This window comes from Prionailurus viverrinus, chromosome A2 (genome assembly GCF_022837055.1).
Source record: "Prionailurus viverrinus isolate Anna chromosome A2, UM_Priviv_1.0, whole genome shotgun sequence".
In the NCBI taxonomy this organism is placed as follows: Eukaryota; Metazoa; Chordata; class Mammalia; order Carnivora; family Felidae; genus Prionailurus; species Prionailurus viverrinus.
This window is the reverse complement of record NC_062562.1, coordinates 71,603,915-71,628,095: the sequence shown is the minus strand read 5'-3', so window position 1 is coordinate 71,628,095 and position 24,181 is coordinate 71,603,915. Positions and strand designations below refer to the sequence as shown.

Here is a 24,181-nt window from a genome sequence, read left to right as displayed (position 1 = left end):
ATGTACTCTTTAACCACCAGAGTATGCCTGACACATAGCAACCAAGGAAGTTCCTTTTCATTGATAATGGCCATAACTTTACAATCTAAAACTAATCATAGGGGCGCCTGGGTGGCGCAGTCGGTTAAGCGTCCGACTTCAGCCAGGTCACGATCTCGCGGTCCGGGAGTTCGAGCCCCGCGTCGGGCTCTGGGCTGATGGCTCAGAGCCTGGAGCCTGTTTCCGATTCTGTGTCTCCCTCTCTCTCTGCCCCTCGCCCGTTCATGCTCTGTCTCTCTCTGTCCCAAAAATAAATAAACGTTGAAAAAAAAATTAAAAAAATAAATAAATAAATAAAACTAATCATAAACTATTACTTCCCAGCCTCAACCCACATCAACTGATCAATCACCATAATGAAAAACAAGCTTCAAGAGTTTTCTCCAGATATTTAATGCAAGATGCAGTGTAGCCATATTCCATGAAATGCTGATGACCACTAGGGGGCTGTTGCCCTACTCAATCAAACAAAAGTACCACAACACAGCTAAAAGCTTTAATATAGATGTATTTCTGTTCTTAACTGCTATCATGTAGACAGTCTGATAAATAAGGTTGTCTCTTGTGCTTTTGCTACTGCTGTAGGAGGTTATATATTTTATAGATGACACACACAATCAACTCTACTGGTTTAAGAGTTCTAAATGTTATGTGTACTATAGACCTTTTTTTCTTCCCCATTTAAGATGGGAAGACCCAGCCTTTGGTATAAGTAACTTACTTCCATGACAATATTTAAAGGATATCATTAGTGTTCGCTGTCAGTTGTGTCGTCTTTTGGTAAGGGGGTGGCCAGGGCCTCTTTGCTCTCAGTAAGCGCTCTGGGCTGGTGGATAAACACACTAAATTTAACACCCTGGTTGTTGGCAGCTCTGACAAAACCACTATTGGCAGTCATTGTGATGGCTTTTAGAGTGTCTCCCGTCCCAAAAATTGTTAATGAGCGGCTATTGATTTTTGAACTGGCCACTAGTCTCAAGGCACGCTCAGAAGGCTGGTCTGGCACCACATTAATTTGCTTAATTAGCATAGTGGCCCTCTCTCTCTCCCCAGGTCCTCCTAAGGTATCTAGAATAGACTGAAAGTCCTTGACAGCAGATTCACAAGCAAACAACTCTTTGTCCTTCATAAACGCCTCCAGCTGTGGTAACACCTGCTCTTTCCTCTCTTGCTCGGCTTGTTCTGTGAGCACTTTTTCTTTGAAGATAAAGTGGCAGCCTCCATAGCTGAGGGCAGATACGTATGTGATTAAAGTAGTAATGTCCAGATTTACCCTTTTGCACACATCAACCTTAATTTCTGTTGGAAACGCAACACTTGCTAGTATATTTTCTCGGTCTACTCTGGTCACTTGCAAAAGTTCAGGGCCTTCGTCATCGGACTCACTCTCGCTTGGTTGGAGCTCTTCAGGGTGATCTAACAGAGAGTTAACCGCTACTATGTCCCCTCGCACGGATATGCCCATTTCTTGGAGCTTCTCCGCCATGGGGCTGGAGACACTGTTGTAAAACGCAAAGATGATGTGAGGATTGCTATACTGCACTGGCTGCTGGTGACTGGCCTGGAGGAAGTCTTCAGCCTGCTCAATGATGCTCTTGTCACCATACTGGCCCCTGCCCAGCCAAATGTTGTGTAGAGCTTCAGCCTTGCGGCCAATGGCTTTCACCCACGTATGACCACCGTTTGCAACTACATCCACCACAAGGGTCTGCTTTTCTCCCAAGGTATCTGTGTAACCAAAGACATGAAGAACACTAACAACTTCTTCCAAGTTTTCTGCTGATTCCACAATGGCTCTTAGGTGTGTTAGATTAGTGCTCTGTAAATGGGATTCCTTAATAGCTACTTTCCCAGCTTCTACTTTCTGTAGGAATTTTAATTCTGCCTTCAATTTGCTGCACAGCTTTGCACCACCTTCTATACCACCTTTCCTTGATCGAGAAAGTGATTCCGCTCTCTTGATCAGTTCCTTGGCTATGGCGATTCGTTCACAGAGCATGGCGTGTGCAGACATGCTGACGGCATTATTCCTTTCCTATGAAAAGAAACAAGACAAGGCAAATTGAAATAGTCCTCAAAAATCATGGCAATCAATTCTTCACTGAGGACTACATAAGTTCAATCTAGCAACAAAGCTTATGGAGTCTGAGTCTATGAACCTGGACTTGGGCATGACTGATTTGGGAGTGACTCCCTCCTCTGACAACTAAGGATGATACCTGTATTTCTGAACTCTTCCTTTGGTATGCCGGGTTCGACACACTTTTTAGACCTTTATTTTTTTTTTTCAGTTTGAAGGTAGTATTCGGCACGTCCCAGGTCAGAATAAAGTGCAGTTGTTCAGCAATCTACTACATAAGGGATTCGCTCAGCAGCAGCTTTGCTGTTTGGTGGGAGAGCAATTTTATAAAAGGCTGGGAAAGTGTAGAGAACGTGACTAGATTAAAAATGACTAGCCGGTTATAGCAAATTGTCCAAACCCATACTGTAAGCCTTTCTAACCTTTTCCTCCTTCGTGAGTCGCTCTCCTTGACGTGACTGCCTCGTGCTATGCCACGGGCACACGGTACACCCGCCGAGGAATCAAGACTGCCCCGTTCCTGCATTTGACGTCAACACAGTATATTTTAAAAGAGCTACGGGACCCACCAACTCGGCTCCCGCTCACACCAGGAAGGAAGGACAAGCCGAAGATTAACTAGACCCCACGAGTGCAGCCCGTGACGACCCGAAGGTCTGCGGAGCCTTCCGGGGGCGGAGGGGGCGGTGGGCATTGGGCCCTGGAACCCTAACGGGTCCGCCCGCACAGCAGGACCCCGCCACGCAGACTCGGGCTCAAACAGCCCCCGAAACCAGCGCCGGGCGTGGAGGCCAGAGCGGGGACGGAGGGGGCAGGGGGGAGGACGCGGCGGCCGGGAGCCGGCCCCCTCCCCCCGCCAGGCCGGCCGGCCCAGCCCCCTCCCGGTCTCGGTAGTGGCGCCCCGTTCCCTCCCTCTGCCTCCCCGGCTCCTCACCGGCAGCGCCAGGACCGGGAGCGCGAGCAAGCGGGCACGTGCGTGCGCGAGGCCGGGACCCGCCGGGAAACCTCGTCTGGCGGACCCCACCCCACTCTAGCCGCCGCGGCTGCTCAGCCCGCGCGAGCGCCGCCGCCTCGGCAGCCTCTCGCGTCACGTGGCCCCGCGCCGGGTGACGCCGAGCCCGCGAGTCCCAGGCGGCAGCGCGATCTACCGAGCGTGGCTGACGCTAACGCGGCGGCCATGTTTGTTGAGGGCACCCGGCTTCTCGCACGCACGGAGCAGGGAGGCACCGGGGGATCGCGGCCACTTGGGCCCAGGAAAGGAGCGGAGGCGAAGCTCGCGGGGCTGGGCATCATTCCCAGTGGGTCGTCGGCCCCTCGGTCTAGGAGGCTGACCCCGCACCCTAGGTCTTAGGCTCGGTTGGACTTTCCCTGGGGCGGGAGTCGTGCATTTTGGTGGAGAAAACTCCCAGTTGTGCCCAAGTACCCCACTCCTGCTGTCAAGCTCAAACCCCTACCAAGTGACAGGCAGCGGTGGTTCCAGAAAGATTTTCAGCTCATTTTAATATAAGAGGAGACAGGCAGGAAGCTTGTCAAAGGTGTCACAGCTGGTAAGTGCCGGAACTGGGAGTCCGGATTCCAAGCCAAAGCACTTTCTACTGCACCATCCTGGGCTCTCCATTGAAAGTGTGGTATCAGAGATATGCTGCCTTTCTGAAGAGGACAAATAATCGGATGGCTTCTGAGGGAGGAACTTATATTAGGCTAACAAGAGTGTCCAAAGTCAACCAAAAGGTTAGGACTTTTGATAAAGCTAATTTTAAAAAATTAAAATGGGCTTCAAGTTAATATTAATCCCATGTGTGCCTGCTCCTTCCCCAAGCCTTACTTGAATGGCAGTCTTAGGAAAGAAAAAGCAACAGACCCACGAAAATAAAAAGAACAAGAAATGAGACTGCACATGAGATATGTCAACACATTTTTGGAAGGCCAAGAGCAAATAATAACATCTATTCAATGCTTATTATATGGCAGGTGTTACTCTAAGTACTTTTCACATATTAACTTATTTGATCCTCTTCGCAAACTGAAAGGTAAATATATTTTACAGGTAGTCACCACAAAGAGGTTGTTTAACCCAGGCAGCCTCTCTGTAAATGGAGCAGTGAGCACAGTGGAGAAAGTGTCTACAGCAAGTGACTGACAGAGCAGAGCCCAAAAAGGTTTTGGAACTGCAGGTGCCTGGAAGACAGAAGGGAGGAGAGCAGTGAGGCAGGACTGAAAATGGGCACGGCTTCAGTCTGTGAGAACAAACAGCCAAATGCTCTCTCAGGTGCAGTGCAAGCTGGACAGCTAGCCACCCTTCCCTGGGTAGAAAACTAGAGTTTACCATGTCGAAGGCAGGGAGTCAGAGGGATTCGAGACACATTATGAAGTGACAGTCTCCTATGGAATGTGAAATACTATTAGTCCCTCCTCTGCCCCTCCCAGGATGCAGACGCTCCTCTCCCTATTTTTCTCTGGAGAAGCCGAGCAAATGAAAGACCACAGAAAATGGCCTATAGCAGGATCCCTGAGTAAGTAGGCGCGGGGCTCGCAAACACAGTGCTTCCAAACATTCTTCTGTTTGAAATTTGAAGTAAACATAAAGCAGAACAAATGGCTTTGAAAAGTATTCTATAACTAGCATCCTCAGATAAAAGGTGTTCCATTCATGAAACACGAGGACTTTTTTAAGGGAAAGGTGACAAAGAATGAGTTTTCTTTTTTTTTTTTTTTTAATGTTTATTTTTGAGAAAGAGCATGCACGCGAGTGGGGGAAGGGCAGAGAGAGGGAGACTGAGGATCAGAAGGGGGCTCCGCACTGAAAACAGAGAACCCAGTGCAGGACTCATGAACCAAACCATGAGATCGTGACCTAAGCACAAGTCGGAGGCTTAACCAACTAAGTCACCCAGGCGCCCCAAGAATGAGTTTTTCAAAATTAAAAATGGTATCGCCAATGTTAAAGTATCAATGAAAGAGTAGGAAGAATGGGTAAAACTGTACTAGAATGCACAATAAAGACAGGTGAAAACCTTAGCAAAAAATGTTTCTCAAACACTATGAAATTTACCAAAACTGAAAGATCTTAGTTTCTACAGTGAAAAGGCCTCCTGAGTTAAGAAACCCAAAGACAGACATGTCATTGTGAAATTTCAAAATGCTGCAGATAAAAGTCCTAAGAACTGCAAAGGAGAAAAAAGTTATACCAGCCAATGGAGAGAGAACATAGTTTCAAAACTGCAACTGGCTGGATTAGGGCAGAAAGACAGAAGGTTCCAAGACAGAAACTTCTGGAGGTGTTGGGGAACCAGGGTGGGGGATTGGAGGACTGAGGAGAGAACCGTTAAGGTCACTTGACACGATATACTGAGGAAAACGGTATGCAGGTTTTACGATCCTGTCACGGGAATCTGGGAGTTGGTGATGGCTACACAGAACACAAAGAAGTGAAGCAGTATTACCTGCAGGAAGATTATTTAGGAAACGGGGTAACAGCATACTTCCATAGCCATAACAGAAACTTTTAAACTGAATATTATGATCTAATTAAACTGAGGCAGAGAGAAGGGAGGGAGAGTTCTGAATTCCCATCTTGCAGGATATAAAGTTTATATAGTGGCTCAACTTCAGGAATCTGGAGATAACTGGATAAGCCTACTGTGTGAAATATGGAGGACAGTACCTGCTGGAAAACCTAAAAAAGTTCAAAGTGATGAAACGCAGGGGCACAGCCTTTGATGAAGTGTTAGAATTATCGAACTTTTTAAATATGCTCATGCTTAGGAAGCTGTCGCTCACGTGGAGTTACGTGACAGAGGTGGGGTTAAGGGCTGACTTGGCGGTTTCAGTCCCTGAACACGTGAAAGCTCTTTCGATCCTCCTTATCATCCAGTCAGTGCCCAGTGAACCGGTGCTCGAGAACTATAAAGGTCAGTATTGCCCCTCATCCTTATCTCGCCTTTCCAACTCCCTCCTGCCCCCACATGTGAATTTTAAACATTTCCATGGTTCATAACTAATTATTCTGCCAACTTCAGTGAGGAACTAGAAAAGAGGAAGGACAGCACAAGTGGAGGCAAACTTTTTAAGACTGGGAAGATACAAAATGAACTGAGAATGGAGGGGGCTGTGCACATGAGGAGCACTGTGACACGTAAGTGGATTAAAAGCGGCTCAACTCCACAAGCTAGAGATGACTGAAGGGTTGTGGGGCATTCTGGGATGCAGTGGGTCATAAGTCCAAAGAACTGAGATCCCCAAGAACTGAGACAAAAAGGAATGGCTTAATTTTAAGGTTAATGAAAAGAATAAACTGAGAACAAAGGTAAAAGTGTTCTAGGCAGCTTCAGTTGAACTAGGCTTTGCATTTAGTGGGGCAAGAGGCAAGAACAGAATATGGACATAAATCTGCTTCAGTGAGTTTTTCCTCCCTTTATTCTGCGGACTTACTCTGTTAGCCCCCATTAGGAATCTTACACACATTTTCCTTTTGTCCCTAATATGCCTGCCTTATGTTTCCCTTCTTTGATTTGTAGGATTTTGGCATTCCTCTAGTTTTTGAATATTGGATAGAAGGGAGGGCTTATGCAAATCAAAGGCAGCTAAACCTTAGAGTACTTGACCATCAACCCTGCCAGGCCTTTCATTGGCATCATCAAATTCTGTCCTTAGAAAACCCTCTGAGATAAATACCTGTACAGTCACTTAGCCTGTAAATGAGAGTTAAGACCTGACCCCAAACCCATTCCTTTTTACCACTATGTTCTCTTTCCAGTGTGCAATATACCAAGAGCCCATGACAGGACAGATGATTAGATAAGGCCTTCAAGACCAACATCTTGATGTTGGGTATCAAGTTGCCATCTTCCATCTTTCATAATAATCCTGCCACTGCCTATGCTAAGATATGGTGCTGTCGTGATTGTGGGAGCAGAACTGGGAATCCTGACCAAACTGTCCAAGGTAAGACTCTTTTCTCCTACACTCAGCTAAATCTTAATCAAGATCTTTTGAGCCACATTTAAATCATAGAACTACATACTGTATCTTTGTTGGTAAGAATGATGTTCATAATCTCTGTTCTGTGAGCCAAACTAATGATGATTTCTCTTATCCTAAGAAGCTTTAAAAAACAAAAAAACTAAGCAAATGTCTACACATCTGATGAAAACAGAGTTCGCGTTATTTGCCTGTTTGTATGGGCCTTAATTTAAAGCCAAAGTTCTGATTACACTGAGATAACATGAATAAGGGAGACCCTTAAGCCATAGTTTTGATGCTTAAGTATTAGGATTTTATTTCCATACTCACGTTTATCCTCGAGTTTAAAAAGTCTAGTAGAATCTAAGGGACTCCTTTTAAATACATTTACCTACTTGTGATGGAGAAACCAATAGGAACCAGTACATCATTTTTATCCACTTGCATCATGTATCTCCTATAGGAGACTCTTTGGCCTGGCACTCTTCACAGCTCCAGTGCAATTTCAGTGTGCTACAGTTTCACTGATCCACACCTAATGGTGCCTACAAAGCACCCATGCTTCCCATCTTGTCTCATGAATCCATGAAAGCCTGCAGATTCTCCCAGCTCTAAAAGCAGTGTTTACTAAAATCAGCATTTTGCTTTCCTGAAACATGGACAACATCTGATAGTAAAGAGGTTAACAAGATTTGACTTAACCAAAATTGCATGAAGATTAAAGAGTGTGTCACCATTCTGCTCTGCAATGTAGTTTCCAGAAGTCAACTGTGATAAAAAGCAGGAGATAACTATTTTAAAATTCTACTAACTCCTAAAAAGCTGAAGTTGGATTTAACAGTTTATTATGATTTATAAGTGTCATTTTAAAAACATCTGTCCATTAAACCATGTAGAAATAAGTATGCAAAAAGTCTGCAAAACAAAACATACTTTAAACATGTTTAAGTAGAGGGATTATTTGAAATTCCGGATTTTTCAGTCACTTCATTATTATGCTATTGCAGCCAAGTAATCCTTAACTTCAGTCGGAGTAAGCCTCCTGAATCCGGCTTCATTGCAGATTCCAACCTCTATGTTGTCTTCTGTCATCTGCCCTTCAAAGCTTTCCTATTGAAGAGGAAGGGCAAAAGGTCAGTTTTCCAAGCACTTAATTATAAACTCATTATAAATCCCATTGTTAGAAATTGTGCTAACCTTTAGAGTTAATATGGCTGTGTGAATGGCATCTTCAAGTTCCAGGTCTTCGTTATATCTAAAGAATTTTTTGGAAAGGCAATGATTTATAGCAGAACTTACATTATTTATGGTTACTTAAACATGACAGCAGCAATGAGAATTTCTCAAAATCTAAAACGCTCCTAAAAATACTAAGCTACAGATTAATTCTTTTAGTCCACTCATTGTGATAGCTGTCCCCCAATAATAAATTGATGCTTGTAATCGTAATAGCAGTATAAATATTTTAATATAATCAGAATGTGGTGGCAATATTATAATTTTTTTAAATAAAGAAATCAGACCTTTGCTAAAATTTCTTTTGTTTGTTCTTGTAAGTTTTAACTTCATGTGAAATGTTTAAAGACTATTAATACGTAAAAGGAAAAGGAAAGTGCTTTAGGAAAGATCTTAAAATTATTTGTTTACTGATTAATCCCATGTCTAAAATTTTTCATAATCTTTTAACATTATGTGAAAAATGTACTGAAAGGTTCATCTGCTGGTTATATAGAGTTAATTATAAATTTTTGCCGTTCAAAATGCGTGTAGGACATTTTTCGGTGGACCAATGCTGAGAAGATAGCTGGAAATAAGAGCAGTGACAGCAGATTTTTACACAGTACCACTTTTCATCCAGCACATACAACAATCCACTGCCAATACCAGGAACTCAGCTTCACCATTTTTTTCTGTAACTGTCATAAGGTAAACGGTTATCACTTACGTCACTTAAATTTTCCACCCCAATTTTTTACTCCAATTCCAACTATTTTTTCTTTGAGATTGTAGGAGGAAAAATGAAGTAAAAAATAAAAACAATTAAATTTAGGAAAAATCCCAAAGAATGCAGAAATAAAAGTTCTTAAGAAATAAATAATATTACCACTTAATATACTGAAGACTAGGGAGCCAGGGTGAAGAGAAGTTTTTACTTTATTTGTAACTAGGCTAAACAAATGAGTGTTTGAATATAAAGTAATAAATGTGTTTAGATTCGGGATACTAATTGTTTAAAAACACTGAGAACCATAAAGTGAGATTGCTAAGAAATTGAGTTTCAGTAAGCCTACCTTTTCTCTAGGAAAGTCTTCCCATTCACATAGTTCTTTCCCATTGCTGTGGCTTTCCATGCAAAGTAAGCTCCCTAATCAGGAAGAGAAGGGAAACACATTTTAAATCATTAATCTAGTTATATCACTCTGCCGTTTCTTTTTTAGGTCTATAAATTTGTCTCTAACAGTTCACAGAATATTTGGAATATAATGAAGTATGTCACAAGAGAGGCTACTTTCTAAAAAGATTAGAGAGCTAAACAACAAAGAGGAACAAAGATACCTCTGGAGATTATGGAGAAGTTCAGTAATTGACAGCTTTCTCAGCTATTTACATCCATCAAAACTCATCAAATTGTACACTTTGCATATGTGTGATTTATGGTTACAATTTATGTGAAAAAGTCAGTTAAAGGCTACAGGTTCACTTACAACAAATAATCAAAAGTAATATTTCAGCATATTAGGATTGAAGGACTCTAGAATCATATATATATGTATATATATGTGTGTATATATATATATGTGTGTGTATATATACACATACACACACACACACACACACACACACACACACACACACGTGAGAAAAATGGTAACCAAGTCTTTATCATCACTGCTGAACAAAGTAAAAAGAGACAGTATTTCATTAAAAATATTTTGAAGTTTTGGGCCACCTGGATGGCTCAGTCAGTTGAATGTCCAACTCTCAGTTTCAGCTCAGATCATGACCTCATGGTTTCATGAGTCCAAGCCCCGTGTCAGGCTCTATGCTGACAGTGCGGAGCCTGCTTGGGGTTCTCTTTCTCCCTGTCTTTACTCACACTGTCTCTGTCTCTCTCAAAAATAAATAAATAAAACTTAAAAAAATTTTTTAAAAATATTTTGTAATTTTGGTATTTTGTAATCTAATGTTTAATGAAAGCAGCAATATGTTGTATATAACATGGCCTCATCTGTTGAAAAAAATACATATGCACACACATTAAGAAAAATACTGAAAGAAATACACCAAACATTCTTTAAAAGAAACAACTGCCTTTGAAATAAAGCAGGGAAGAAAAGGGCAAAAGATGAAACCTGGATTCCAGTGATGATGGCTTCTGCTACCCACTGGGAAGAAAGCTAAGAGGGCATGTCATTTAGTTTCAGAGGCTCAGAGATGGGGTAACAGACACTGTCAGAACTCCCAGAATACTTGTTTTTTCTTCCGGCTTTCCTCAGACAAGGAAGAAACTTGTGGAAGAAACTTCCTCACACAGTTGCAGAGCACTAGTAGCCCCTCTGAATGCCTTCTAACTCAGATGCCGATCTCCTGCTTTAGAGTAGACGGACTCACCCACTTTGCACAACACTGTCTTCAAGAGTCATGTCTGTGTGTGTAATTACAGTCATACTCCAAGTCGGCCCCAGGATTAAACAGATGGCAAGGAGTGCAGCACTGTCTTCTAGACCCAAATCTTTCATCGGAATATTTCTCAAAGTAATAAAACTCCACAGATTTAAAGAGATTTGATAACTATTTCAAGAAATCATTCCACCGTGTGAACTTAATGAATACGAAAAGGAAGAAGAACAGAGAGCGCAGACCTAATGTACCCTCTTCAATCAGAAGACTGAATTACCAACATTTTAAATGTACAAATGCACTACTCCACATGTTCTAAAGCCCAAATGAAAAAGAAAAAAAGAAAATACTGCTAAATTTTAAACTTTTTATGGTTTTTGTTTTTATTAGCTGTTCAAAGGGTACTTTAATCCCTCCGGTATATCTGATAATACTTACAGATGGATCTGACTGAAATAAATACGGTCGCCCCTCATTCCAACCACAAATTAGTAAAGAAACTCCAAATGGCCGAACACCACTAAAGAAAGGAGAAACAAAAATTATTTGGCATCTTCATGGTGTTAAAATCAACCTAAGGTAGGAATTTATTAACACTTTCAAGTCTTAACAAAGCAAATCATCAGGTAAAATGAATTAGACTTTTAAGTTCCTTAAACAGTATTTAGTATCTTTCTGAACAAATCAATTCAAAAACAAATTCTCTTTATGGTACTAAGGAACACTAGTCAAATCATTTTGGTAAATGGAGTGACACAAATTTTGGAGTTAATAAGCGTGGAGTAACATTTTGTGTCTTAACAAAGGACAACTTTCAACAAATGCAGTTTTTTTCCACTAGCTTTACACGTTAGCAAGTACTTTTATACTATCTCATCCACGTGTATACCCAGATTCAAGAGAATTACAATGAATATGGATGTGTCCAACAGCTATTGCTTTCATTATGTGCTTATAATCATTTATAGTTGGAAAGATAAATTTGGAAGCAGAAATAACTGCCTGCCCATAGGGAAGTGTTTCAGTCACTGGCAAAAGGGTTTTATTGAGAAGCCGCATTTTGCTAGTACATCAACAGCAAGAAAACACTCCAATCTCTTCCTTAAAAAATATTCTAGCTCCAACTAAGATCAGAAATATTCATCATAGTAATTTTCTCTACTTGTTCAATAAATACAGGAATAGTAAGTCCTCTTTTTAAATACACCTACTCTTCTAAAATGTTTTCTTTTTTCTAATTCATGATGCATTTCAAGTAATAAAATCAACTTACCCTGACTGAGTATATTCTTGCATCACAGAAGCTACTCTCTGTACCAACTGAGCTGTGGGAATGGGTTCTTGGTACACGAGATAGTACTGCTGAGCTAGTTTTCGAGCTCTGTGCACAAGCACTCTAACAAACAGGGAAGAAATAAGACTTCATGAAAATCTTGACACTCGGCTCCTTAACGACTCTTCTTCTACAGGCATATACCTACAGCACAAGTCTTACATGCTTCTATGGAATAGTAACGATCAGCTCAAAGCCAGTCTTGCTCTTACATCTGGTTACAGTTATCTTACACGAAAACAGAGCCACACAGAGGAGCTGAGCCACAGGAGACGAGACAAGGACAAGGCAAAAGGAAGAAAATTAGGGACAAGGGGTACCAGTCAGCTCGGTACTAACAGATTTAGCATACAAAATGGGAGCCTCATCTCCCTCCATGGCTTCTTCAAGATTGTGCCCCCTTTCCTGAGGGCAGTCACCCTGTCTTTGTATCTTAGTCAAGCCAACACACATAAATGCCCACACGATCACTCACTCGCGCGCGCACGCACACACACACACACACACACACACACACACACACACAATTTGGGGCATATCTTTCTCACTCTACTTCAATCTTTTTGCTACTCTGCACTTCAAAGAGTACCCTTAAGAGATTAAGGAACAGCAAGAAACTACTTAGAACATAAAAAATAACAAATGTATTAAATAATAAGAATATTCTATATAATAATCAAATTAGCAAGACAAATAGATGTACCTTTACCTGCTCCTAAACTACTCATGTGAACCATCACCCCCAGTGTAATACTCAGTTTGTCTTCCGCTGTCCTGTCCTCACACTTTACCCCATCAGTGCACTGCAGCATCCCTTCTACACAGTGGCAACGGGATCCACTGTAGTGAGGCTTGACCACATTCCAGCAACTGTGGCTTTTTCCAACTCATGAAAGTGAAACTTTGGTTGTCTTGTTCCCCCAAAATCAGGAATGAAGTTAATTGTTTTTTCTTTCCTTACTTTCTTTACTTCCTTTGCTTTACTCGTTAAGTGGCAAACATACAAAGTTGCCAATCTCTTTCAACTTGCTGGTACCCTGATGTTTCAGGGGCCTTGAGAATTTTGTCCCTTTGCTAAGAACAAAAATATAATGGGGATAACTCTGAATGGGATGGTAATGTTTTCTTTTGCTGCCTTGTAACTTTTTTTTTTTAAATATAGTTTACTATAACTTGTATTGGTTTGGTTTTTAAAATACATGAGAGAACAGCAAATCCTCTGAAGCCCAGCCCTTGGATGGAAAAAAAGGGGTGTGATCAGAGGGGAAAAACCACTAAACAGATAAGAGAATTACTGGATCTCCTCTTTTACAATGCAGTGGCACTGAGTTATCCTTAAAGCAACCCTTGGTCTATTCCATGCAGACAGACTAAATTCAGCTGCCCGTGATGCTGCTGTTGCTAAGAAAAGCACAAAAATGAAGAGTTGGGAGATTAAAGGAAAAACATCCCTTGATTTTTCTCCTCAAAGTGTATAAGCAGCTCATAAAACAGTGAGGAAAAACAAATAGTCCAAAGTACCTGTAATCTGGGCCCATGCCACTATACACCAAGCCTATATGCTTGGTGATTGGTTCCACTTTGTGTACACTTCGCTCGTCATACAGAATGGATTTCTGTTTCTTCTCGGTTGCCAATACCACACCATTTGCAGCTTTAAAAAAACAAAACAAAACAAAACAAAACAAAAAACAGTGCTAAATGTTTAGTCACTTAAAGATTCTGCTTCAACAGTTTTCTACTTATGGATGCATTTTACCCAAATTCCTTTATTTCTTATTTATAAAACTTTTTCTGTATTAAAATCACCTAAGAAATGATAAATTCAGTGGGGCGCCTGGGTGGCGCAGTCGGTTAAGCGTCCGACTTCAGCCAGGTCACGATCTCGCGGTCCGTGAGTTCGAGCCCCGCGTCAGGCTCTGGGCTGATGGCTCAGAGCCTGGAGCCTGTTTCCGATTCTGTGTCTCCCTCTCTCTCTGCCCCTCCCCTGTTCATGCTCTGTCTCTCTCTGTCCCAAAAATAAATAAACATTGAAAAAAAAAATTTAAAAAAAAAAAAGAAATGATAAATTCAGGGCATCTGGGTGGCTCAGTCAGTTAAACATCTGACTCTTGATTTCGGCTCAGGTCATGATCTTAGGGTTCATGGGACTGACCCCCCTGTCCGGCTCAGTGCTGACAGCTCAGAGCCTGGAGCCTGCTCTGGATTCTGTGTCTCCCTTTCTCTCTGCCCCTCCCCTGCTTGTTCTCTCTCTCTCTCTCTCTCTCTCAAAAATAAATAATCAAAAAAAATTTTTTAAAAATGGTAAATCCATTTTTCCCTCATTGGTCATCTCTATTATGCTAAGGAATCCCTATAGGTAAATGCATTACCCAATATTCCAGAACACCGAAGAGTCCAAAGAGTCTGTACCTTTTAGATCTGCTTGGCTATTGTTCTTGTAATTTGAAATTTAAAATCAATGATACAGGCTTTTTTTAAAAAAAGGGTATCTTTAGATGAAGTTTTATAATTAAATTTTTCTAAATTATAGAAAGGATAAAAACTGCCACAGAATAGTGATTATTATCAGTGGAAAAACAAAAGAATGCTCAGTTTTTCTCAATGGGAAAGACTACTTGTGGGTTATTACAACTAAAAGATAAAGGAGCTATATTTATTTTGAAAAAAAAATTAATCATCTTCTTGTACTCATTGGCTTATTACTTTTCTTTAAACTTCAAAATACTGTAAATCAACAGAAAGAACTATTAAAAATTATGCTGCCCTATTTATTTATATTAATCACTAATTAATTCCAAAAGCACTTTAGGATAACTATTAACAGGCATGTGAAATGAATGAAACATTTAATTACCTTTAATTCCCACTGAAGGGGCTCCTCCAGCTACAGCAGCCAAAGCATATTCAATCTGGACAAGTTTACCAGATGGGCTTAAAAAGAAACAAAGGTATTTGCTAAATTCACATATTTTCAAATATGTATAATAGGAATATCTCTAGGAGAGGGCAGATATATAAGTCAAATCCATTAACCAAATACCAAGGAATAGCTGGGCTTTCACATTATAAAGCTGTACAGAAATTGAGGATACCAGGCAATTTGTACATATACATAGTAAAGCACTTAGCTTTCCTTTCCCCCCCCCTCCTTCTTGTCTGACTCTTTAAGCACCATCATTATTACTGTTGCCTTTTATCACTCACCAACCTTGTGACTTCAGGCAAGTTACTTAATCCTGCTGTGTCTCAGTTTTCACATCCATAAAATGGGGATAATAGTACTACAGCCATTTTAGAAGTTTGTTGTGAAGATTAAATAAAGGGATGCCTTTTGTTCCTGGCACAAAATCAGCAGCAAGTAAATACCAAATAGTGTTATTAAGAACAGGTATATGTCGGGGCGCCTGGGTGGCGCAGTCGGTTAAGCGTCCGACTTCAGCCAGGTCACGATCTCGCGGTCCGTGAGTTCGAGCCCCGCGTCGGGCTCTGGGCTGATGGCTCGGAGCCTGGAGCCTGTTTCCGATTCTGTGTCTCCCTCTCTCTCTGCCCCGCCCCCGTTCATGCTCTGTCTCTCTCTGTCCCAAAAATAAATAAACGTTGAAAAAAAAAAATTTAAAAAAAAAAAAAAAGAACAGGTATATGTCTGTTAAATACCAAATAACAGCATAGATTTCATATCGGTGGAGTTCCACATTTTAGAAAGTAGGCATAGCCTAAGATGTAAGACCTAGAGAGTTATCAACCACGACAAAGTATCTTCTATATAAGCTATTTCTAGAAGCTGTGAGCTGGCGATACCTAACATACCTGATTTCATGGGTTTGGTAGCCAGATTCTAGCCCTAACCTGGCTTTTAAGATCATACTTTATTTCGAACCAGTTGTTGAGTTAAAATCATCGTAAACTAACCTGATTTCACAGTTAAAAAGTTTTTGAGTGAAAGTAGTTTGTCCAGAATGACATAGCTTGGTCTGTGTCTCTAGTCTACTAGTGAAAATAAAACTTGAGTTTCAGAAGGTCATTTATCTTCATAAAATTATGGATACTCTCATGTCACCCAAGCCTCAGCTTTGTTCCAGACACACAGACTACTCTTAGAATTCAAAAACCCCTTTGACAAGCTAACCCCCTCTGTCTGCAATGCATTTCACCCTTGTCTGGTGAACTCCTTCCTCCTGGTCATCCTTTAGTCTTCAGTAGAAATGTCATTCATGTCCTTAAAGAAGCTGTCCTGTCACAGGGACTAGGCTGAATCCCACACACTCATGCCTATGGTGCCCCATACTTCCTCTCTGGCTAAGATTCATCATGCTTAAATTACTCATACAATGTTCGCCTTCCTCAACAAAGTCTAAGCTCTGTTTGGTCAGTATCCTAACGTACAACCTAGTACCAGGAGTCCGCATCATTTAGCTGACAGAGACACAAAGGAGACCTATTTAAGGGATAAGCCTAAGTGTGACAGTTTAAAGACTCTTAAGTGACAAAAGCAGTTAACTTGAGTGGAATAACATTAATAGGTATTTAAATTTTTAAATTAGGCTGTAGTTGTTAGTCACTATTTCAATAATCATATGACCCACTAGGTCCATCTGGCTTTCAATTATTGCTCAACATCGAGCTCAAATACACTTGGGAACATTTTATAAGGCTCAGGTAAACTTAAACTTACCTTTTCACTGTTCCCCACAATCACCTGCATGAACATCTACTGTTACATCTTCCTGTATGAAAGCTCGCCCATCTGTGAGCTCACTGAGCAATCAACCATCTGTGTATTCAGTCACACAACTAGCCCATTCCAAAGCACCAGCACCTCTACCTGGGATAACCGATACAGCCTTCTAACTAGTTTTCCTCTTTCCCACCCTTACTTTTATCCCACCAGTCAGTTACCTTTGTACCAGGTCACCTGTCACTTAAATATAACTTCCTGGTTCACTTAAAATACAAACTTCTGGGGCGCCTGGGTGGCTCAGTCGGTTGAGCGTCTGACTTCGGTTCAGGTCATGATCTCACACGGTCCGTGAGTTCGAGCCCCGCGTCGGGCTCTGTGCTGACACCTCAGAGCCTGGAGCCTGCTTCGGATTCTGTGTCTCCCTCTCTCTCTGACCCTCCCCCCGTTCATGCTCTGTGTCTGTCTCAAAAATAAACAAACATTAAAAATTAAAAAAAAAAAAAAAATACAAACTTCTTCTGGCCTGCCAGGCTCTTCAAGATCGGCCCTACCCACACTAACTCTTTGCTCACTATACTCTAGCACACTGGCCTTATTATCAATTCCTGTAAGAGTTCAAGCTCTTTCCAACTTCAGGACTTTCATTTATCCTCTTTCCTCTGTCCATAAGTCTCTCTACCCCTAAATCTTCAAATTGTTTGCTCTTTTTCACCTTCTTGTCTCAAAAATCACCCTCAAGCACTGGCTTTTCCTGACTATCCAATCTACAGTTATGCTGCTTCTTTTAGGCTCTTTCAATAAAATTCCTGAGTAAAACATTTTTCAGAATGTATTAGTAGACACCAATTTGTTTACTCATTTACTGTCAATATCCTCAACTGAATGTAATTCACATGAACACTTTTTCATCCTATAACACAGCCTCATCACTTCCATCATTAAGAGTTTGATTCTAATTACAACAGGCGAGAAACACATTTTTAAAATCTAAAACAGAGTTGAACCATTATGTTAAAAAAAAGTTTATTTTACTAAAGACATTATTACAGAAGGATTTAGCTCCTGATGATATTTGATTGTTTCGGCTCCAGTTATTCTAAAGAAAGAATTACACTCTCTTAAAGATACAGAACCAAGTTTGCTTTGTTCACAAATATGAACAGTGACTAGCAAATATTGTTCTCTATCATTGTATATAAGACCTTTGATTTACAAAATTTCATTTCATTCAAAGGTTAAAACACCCTCATTTATCACTGAAAACTGTGAAGTTTACACTTGGAAAGTACTTTACTTTTTTAGTATATTACTATTTTACTATTTTAAAAAGATATCTAACAGTAATAGGAAATGTATTAATTTTGTCATCAGAAAGAACCCAGTTTGAATGTGACCTCAGCTACTCATCTAAGACCCTGGACAAGTAACTTAATTTGACCAACCTGTGGTTGGTTCATCTGTAAGATATTGAGATAACGTTTATCTCACATGATAGGAGGAAGAAATGGAGTAGGTTAAGTTGCACCCACACATAAAGTACTCAACAAGTTGGATCCTGCTTGCCTTCAGTTGCCAGATACAACTACATTTCAACTAAATGGGAGATTACCGATCCGTAAGAAAATGGTTAAAACTGAATCATTACCCGGTCGATTTATTAAACCCTTCGCTGCGCTGACGGTTTCTTACATTGTGAGCAATATTGAAAAGTGTACGTATTATTTTAATCCTTTGTTCTAAAACAGAAAAGCCTACAATCTTTTACAAAGTAAAGACATTCCCCTCCCCCCCCCAAATGTAAATGTAGTGTAGTAGTTTGGGGCCCACAAACACTAAGTGACACAGAGAGATTCGCGCTTTCCTTTTTAGTCCTTAAACTTCTAACAGGGGCATGGAAGAAACCGAAAGCGGGAAGAGGTTTCTAAGTACCAAAGGGAGACTAAGACTCAGACCAAACTGTAACGGTGAGGTTTTCAGAAGAGAAAAGGGGACCTCAGAGATTTGACCAAGATTCTAAGCTCCAGAAGCTCCCCAATCAGGCCTACGTGGTGGGTCTGGAAGGAAATCCCGAGTTCCGAACGGGACACCCGGAGACAGCTAATCCAAAACTGCCTTATTCTCTAGTTTCCAAAGAGAAAGCAAATCCCTGACTGAAGGCCTTACCCTCCCTCAGCCCCAAGGTCGCCCTGGATCCCCAAAACCGCGTTCCCGCGGCTTCCCGGCATCGGGGTTTTCAGGCCGCGGGCGAGCCAAGCAAATGACTTTGCAAACTCGCGTTTCCATCCCTATTTCCTACTGTGCCCCCCGGAAGCATTAAGCCAAAGACTAGGCCGGAAAGAAAACTAGAAGCCGGGGAGTTCCTGCAACCTCGACTACGCGGAGGGCTTTCGGTGCCCCTTCCATACCTGAATGTAGTCAGCGAAAAGCTGTAACCGCGCTCCGCCATCTTTGCCTGGAGTGCCAAAGCACATCCGCACACATGCGCACTGGCGCCGGTTTCTTTTCATTTCCCCTCCCCGCTCCTTCCTTTCTCTCTCTCTGATTGGAGGAGAGTCAGAGCCGTTCCAGGGACCTGCTGGGCGTTGTAGTTCCAGTAGCCAGGTTTGTCGGACTCTGCATCTGTGCGCATGCTCGAGATGGGGCCGGGAGCCAATAGCCAGGTGGGAGTGGTCTTCAGGCGAGGAAGATGGCGTCGGCCATGCTGGTCCTGGTGGTTCCTCCGTGGCCGGCAGCCCGGGGACTCCTCCAGAACTGTTGGGAACGACTGCAACGGAAACTTTGGCAGAGCTGGCGAGGCTTTCCCAGTTCCCCGTGGGGTACGTAAGCTATGCCGCCGTGGAGGAGGGATTAGATGAGAGGACCCCAAGCATCGTGGTGAACGCTGCTCATATTTCGCCCTCGTCCCGCGCTTTGATCCGCTGCCGCCGGTGGGGACGTTGTCCGGGTTAATTCCTTACTTAGAAACTAAAAACAGCTGGTTTTGCTTCCCTTCGCACTGAAAAACAGAAAACGTTCTTTGTCCTTTTCGCACAAGCAATGTAACCGAAGCCCATCTTAGATCAGGGGCGCTGCTGTCTGGATCCTGTTTCCTTATCAGCCTCTCAACCCCTGAAGCGATTTGCCCTCCTTTGTGGTGTTTGAGCTCGGCAGTTGAATACTGTTGATATCGGTGTGTTCCCTGGGAACTAATTTCAGTTAGAAGTATCTTGAAGGTTAAAATTTCATTGCTTTGACATTTACATCTATCCTTAATTCTAAGGTATTACGCACATAATACCCCGGGAGTCTGAACCGAGAGTCCCCGATATGCCAAAGCCTACATGTGCTTCCTAGGAAATCTCCACACCATCCCTTTAGGTACCACTGCTTTTCAACGGAAGAAGTAGGCTCGTGAGGGCCTCAAGGTCACACGGGCCAAGCTGTTAACCACTGAGCTATGCCTAACAATACTTCTACAGATATACTGAAAAGGAATATCGGTTGTTAAATGTTAGCTTTGTATATTTTTAAGAGCTCCTAAAACCAAAAGAAGTATTCCAGGTTTGAGGAACAGCAGGAAAAGGATAAAGGAGTCTTTTTGACTTGATCAGCCATTTAGGAAAACAAAACCTGATAGTTTATAGTCATATAAGTAAATATTATATAGAGTGGTGAGTTCTTTAGAGAATGGATAATAAATATTATGAAGAACTAAGTGATGTAAAGGGCCTACCAGGTTATATGACAAAGGAGCTAACTCAATTGGAATATAAAAAAAGGGCGGGGGGCACGGTGGCAATAGACAGTTACTTGAGTGAAGGTTGGAAGTACATTTTGGGAATCTCAAGCTTAGATTGACTTGTAAAGTAAATAGGAACTGCCTACCCAGTAGCATGTGGAGTTTGAGTGATTTATTCATGTTTACCAAACCCGTGGGTTCTGTATTTCAAAAGGTGAGAAGTCTGGGTAGAATTTCACAGATTCATTTCAGCAGGTGCCTCTAAAAAAAATTCTGTTTGTGTTGTTTAAAATTGTGTATAAGTTTTAGTGTATTTTAATAGCCAAGGTTTCTGTTAAATGCCTATTGAATGTAATATTCTAAACTTTATATAGGGCTGTTGACATCACTGTTGGTTGTTAAGGAGAATGATACCTGTAAACAGTCATTTTGAAGCTAGAAATCCATTCTGCATTTCCATGTTTTGTTTTTATAGGACCAGCATTAGCGGTCCAAGGTCCAGCAGTATTTACAGAACCAGCAAATGATACTAATGGAAGTAAGGAGATCTCCAGCCTTTTGGATAGTATTTTTTGGATGGCAGCTCCTAAAAACAGACGCAGCATTGAAGTTAACCGCTGTAGGAGAAGAAACCCTCAGAAGCTTATTAAAGTTAAGGTAATACACTGATTTTTGTGGGTTTGCTTTCTCTCATATCCACCACTGCATGTCTTCTGGTACTTATATGGCCTATCAGTAAATCATCCTTAGAGCTTATATGTACTTTGCTCTGGCCTCTTCGCTATGTATGTATGTATGTCAATTGTCCTATAGCCTAAATATTAGGACCACAGTTGAGAGTTTGGAATCTGGGCAGAGGACTGGGTTGTGAAGAACCTGTGTGACTTTTGTTAGGAGCTGGTGATTTGGAATTATATGTGGGTAAACATCTTAATTAGGGCAGAACCTAAAATTAAAGTCAGGAGCAGTAGATATATTGGGTCCTGTGTTTTACTAGCCCTTACGTATTTATTCTCTTCTTCACTGTGATCATTAAAATGCTGTGAAGGAAAATCCTTAGGTAGGTAATAAAAATGGCTAATATCTGTTAAATACCTACGATGGATATAAGTGCTTTATGTGAATTATCTCATCAAATCCTCACAACAGCCCTCCAAAGTAAATATAGCTTTGCTCATTTTTAGGATGAAGACATTACTGCAAAAAGAATTTGACTGTAGTCACAAACTGTCAAGTGATAGAGCCAGGATTTGAGCCTAGGCAGTCTGATTGTTGAACTCACATTCTTCTCTTGAAACTTTCTGGTGTGTTCCTGTCCTCAGACAATTCCAGGTCTCCACACCCGCTCCCTGCCCCCATAGATACACTCTTCATTAATCTAGTAGACAGAAATTAGAGTGTTTACTACCTTTGATTTGTTCACTTAAGGCTTTACCAGCCATCATTTGAGTGGTTCTCCTCCATAACATTCCACAGCAGCTCAGTACAGGTGAAACTCAAGAACAGAGAATCGACTTGCATAAACTTCCACATTCAGTATTAAACCACACCCTTAGAACTGAAGCCAAAAAGTATTACTGAGTCACATTTGGAACTGGACTTAAAGTCTAGAGCTGAAAAGTATGTCCTTAATTAAAGCAACAATAATTTATACAATTTGGTTGAGAGAACCGAAGATTTTCAGAATGAGAGCCTATACCAGTCTGCGACATGATTTTATTTTGAGGGAAAAGGATATCACCCTGTGTATTCATTTTCCTCACTAAATTGTTTTCTGCCACACACGGTACATTTTGTTGCTGTTGTGGTCAGGAAGAGAGCACCGACTTCACGTATAGCTCCTGTACCTCTGGTTAGACATGCAGTCCAGTGTCGTGAGGAAAATGAGAAATTGGCGAGGCAAGTCATTTGCAGGGTTCTTTGCTCCTTTCGAAAAATGAAGTTGTTTTTGTCCTTGCCTCACAAACGTTTATATGTTAATCTCATGAAGTGGTTGGAATTTCTTTGATGCTCCTATTTACAATTTTTCTTTTCTATTTCAAATCTACCTTTAGAACATTGTTGAAGAGATTTCTATAGAGGTTATAAATGCCTTATGAAAGTAGGGCAGACATGTATAAAAACTCATTAAATTACTTTCAAATTGTAGCATAACAAGAGAGTTTTATGTTAAGGATTACAATCAGTCTTCATTCTTAAAAAGAAAAATTATACCATATGCCAACTATTATACCATATATGATACATATACTATTATACCATATGTTTCATACAGGAATTTAGGGTACACCGATAAATAGGGGAAGCCAATTTTAATGTTTGTCGCCTTGTTTTCCCCACAGTAAATTGAAAGAAAAAATGAGTTCCATATCCCTTGGCTACATTTAGATGCCAGCCATATGGATCTCCCCATTGTGTTGAAGGACTCCTTATTAGATGTTTAGTATTTGAAGGTGGGGTAATAGAGTTCATTTTACATAATATGCCTGTATGGTTAAGAAAAATGTACCAAGTTCATACTTGGTAAACCTGAGTTCTAGTCCCACTTTTTCTATGAATTGAAATTCATTTGTCCTCTGTTTCCTTATTAAAGTGAGGTTGAACTACATGGTGCATGACCTTATGCAACATGAACAGTCCAAGAAAGTTCAAGTGTGAGCGTCATTCCTGTCCGTGATTGATGTGCATTATTATGCTTCTTGTTAAAACAGGATTTTGTTGTTTTTTTGTTTGATTTTTTAAAGAACAATATTGATGTGTGTCCTGAATGTGGTCACCTGAAACTGAAGCACGTCCTTTGTGGCTATTGCTATGAGAAGGTGTGCAAGGAGACGGCAGAAATCAGAAGACAGATAGGGAAACAAGAAGGGGGACCGTTCAAGGCTCCTCCCGTGGAGACTGTGGTGCTGTACACAGGAGAGGCACCATCTGAACAAGATCAGGGTAAGAGAATCATTGAACGAGACAGGAAGCGACCGTCCTGGTTCACCCAGCATTAAGACCAAAGGTATTCGAGGAAGATAACTTCATATAAAACACTTGTCCTGGAAGAAAGGAAGATGCTTTGTTTTCATGTTAATTTTATGCTTGTTTTAAAATCACCAGTATTGGGGCGCCTGGGTGGCGCAGTCGGTTAAGCATCCGACTTCAGCCAGGTCACGATCTCGTGGTCCGTGAGTTCGAGCCCCGCGTCGGGCTCTGGGCTGATGGCTCGGAGCCTGGAGCCTGTTTCTGATTCTGTGTCTCCCTCTCTCTCTGCCCCTCCCCCGTTCATGCTCTGTCTCTCTCTGTCCCAAAAATAAATAAACGTTGAAAAAAAAAAAAAAAATTAAAAAAAAATAAAATCACCAGTATAGTTTAAAACATTCTCTGAAAGCAGTTACTTTTATGTGGGTTAATTTGAAGAATATACCAGGAGTAAACTCTGAAAATGCATGTTTATGCAGAGGCACAATGGATTAATATATGCGTTTCTGTTACACTGTAAGGTTTTGAGTAAACCTAACATTTCCAGTACAGAAAAATAAACAATGTAAAATTCTTAGCAAAGATCACATGTTTTGGAGGTGCCTGGGTGGCTCAGTCGGTTAAGCGTCTGACTCTTGATTTCAGCTCAGGTCATGATCTCGGGTTCATGAGGGCGGGCCCCACATCAGACTCTGTGGGCCTGCTTGGGATTCTGTCTCCCTCGCTCTTGGCCCCTCCCCTGCTCAGTCTCATTCTCTCAAAATAAAAAAAATTTAAAAA

At 41.3% G+C, this 24,181-nt stretch overlaps 3 protein-coding genes across 4 annotated transcripts; 1 reads left to right on the top strand and 2 right to left on the bottom strand.

Annotated features, from left to right (window-relative positions):
• Nucleotides 1-339: 339 nt before the first annotated feature.
• Nucleotides 340-3,198, bottom strand: CA2H7orf25 (chromosome A2 C7orf25 homolog). Of its 2 annotated transcripts, none has more exons than XM_047849255.1 (2): nt 3,054-3,198; nt 340-2,074 (listed from the first exon to the last, which is right to left on the bottom strand). In XM_047849255.1, exon 2 carries the CDS (start codon nt 2,051-2,053, stop codon nt 788-790), a length of 1,266 nt encoding a protein of 421 aa, XP_047705211.1. In that variant the 5' UTR covers nt 2,054-2,074; nt 3,054-3,198; the 3' UTR covers nt 340-787. The 2 variants fall into 2 exon arrangements, with proteins under 2 accessions (XP_047705211.1, XP_047705212.1); XM_047849256.1 differs by lacking the exon at nt 3,054-3,198 and adding an exon at nt 2,542-2,951.
• A 4,711-nt stretch (nt 3,199-7,909) lies between these two features.
• PSMA2 (proteasome 20S subunit alpha 2) lies at nt 7,910-19,239 on the bottom strand. The gene is made up of 8 exons (XM_047849257.1): nt 19,122-19,239; nt 14,893-14,969; nt 13,557-13,689; nt 11,976-12,098; nt 11,141-11,222; nt 9,373-9,446; nt 8,279-8,336; nt 7,910-8,191 (listed from the first exon to the last, which is right to left on the bottom strand). The coding sequence occupies exons 1-8, from the start codon at nt 19,160-19,162 to the stop codon at nt 8,075-8,077; spliced, it is 705 nt and encodes a 234-aa protein (XP_047705213.1). The 5' UTR covers nt 19,163-19,239; the 3' UTR covers nt 7,910-8,074.
• A 128-nt stretch (nt 19,240-19,367) lies between these two features.
• MRPL32 (mitochondrial ribosomal protein L32) lies at nt 19,368-23,665 on the top strand. Its single transcript, XM_047849258.1, has 3 exons — nt 19,368-19,532; nt 20,910-21,091; nt 23,179-23,665. Exons 1-3 carry the CDS (start codon nt 19,403-19,405, stop codon nt 23,431-23,433), a joined length of 567 nt encoding a protein of 188 aa, XP_047705214.1. The 5' UTR covers nt 19,368-19,402; the 3' UTR covers nt 23,434-23,665.
• Nucleotides 23,666-24,181: the final 516 nt, after the last annotated feature.

Excerpts from the sequence above, each read along its gene's own strand:
- MRPL32 (XM_047849258.1), top strand. The coding sequence starts at position 19,403 with ATGGCGTCGGCCATGCTGGTCCTGGTGGTTCCTCCGTGGCCGGCAGCC. Across the intron at positions 19,533-20,909 it reads CTTTCCCAGTTCCCCGTGGG|GACCAGCATTAGCGGTCCAA; the intron begins GTACGTAAGCTA and ends TTGTTTTTATAG. Across the intron at positions 21,092-23,178 it reads AGAAGCTTATTAAAGTTAAG|AACAATATTGATGTGTGTCC; the intron begins GTAATACACTGA and ends GATTTTTTAAAG.
- CA2H7orf25 (XM_047849255.1), bottom strand. The coding sequence starts at position 2,053 with ATGTCTGCACACGCCATGCTCTGTGAACGAATCGCCATAGCCAAGGAA.
- PSMA2 (XM_047849257.1), bottom strand. The coding sequence starts at position 19,162 with ATGGCGGAGCGCGGTTACAGCTTTTCGCTGACTACATTCAG. Across the intron at positions 12,099-13,556 it reads GGCATGGGCCCAGATTACAG|AGTGCTTGTGCACAGAGCTC; the intron begins GTACTTTGGACT and ends CCTGTTTGTTAG. Across the intron at positions 8,337-9,372 it reads AAGACTTTCCTAGAGAAAAG|ATATAACGAAGACCTGGAAC; the intron begins GTAGGCTTACTG and ends AAAATTCTTTAG.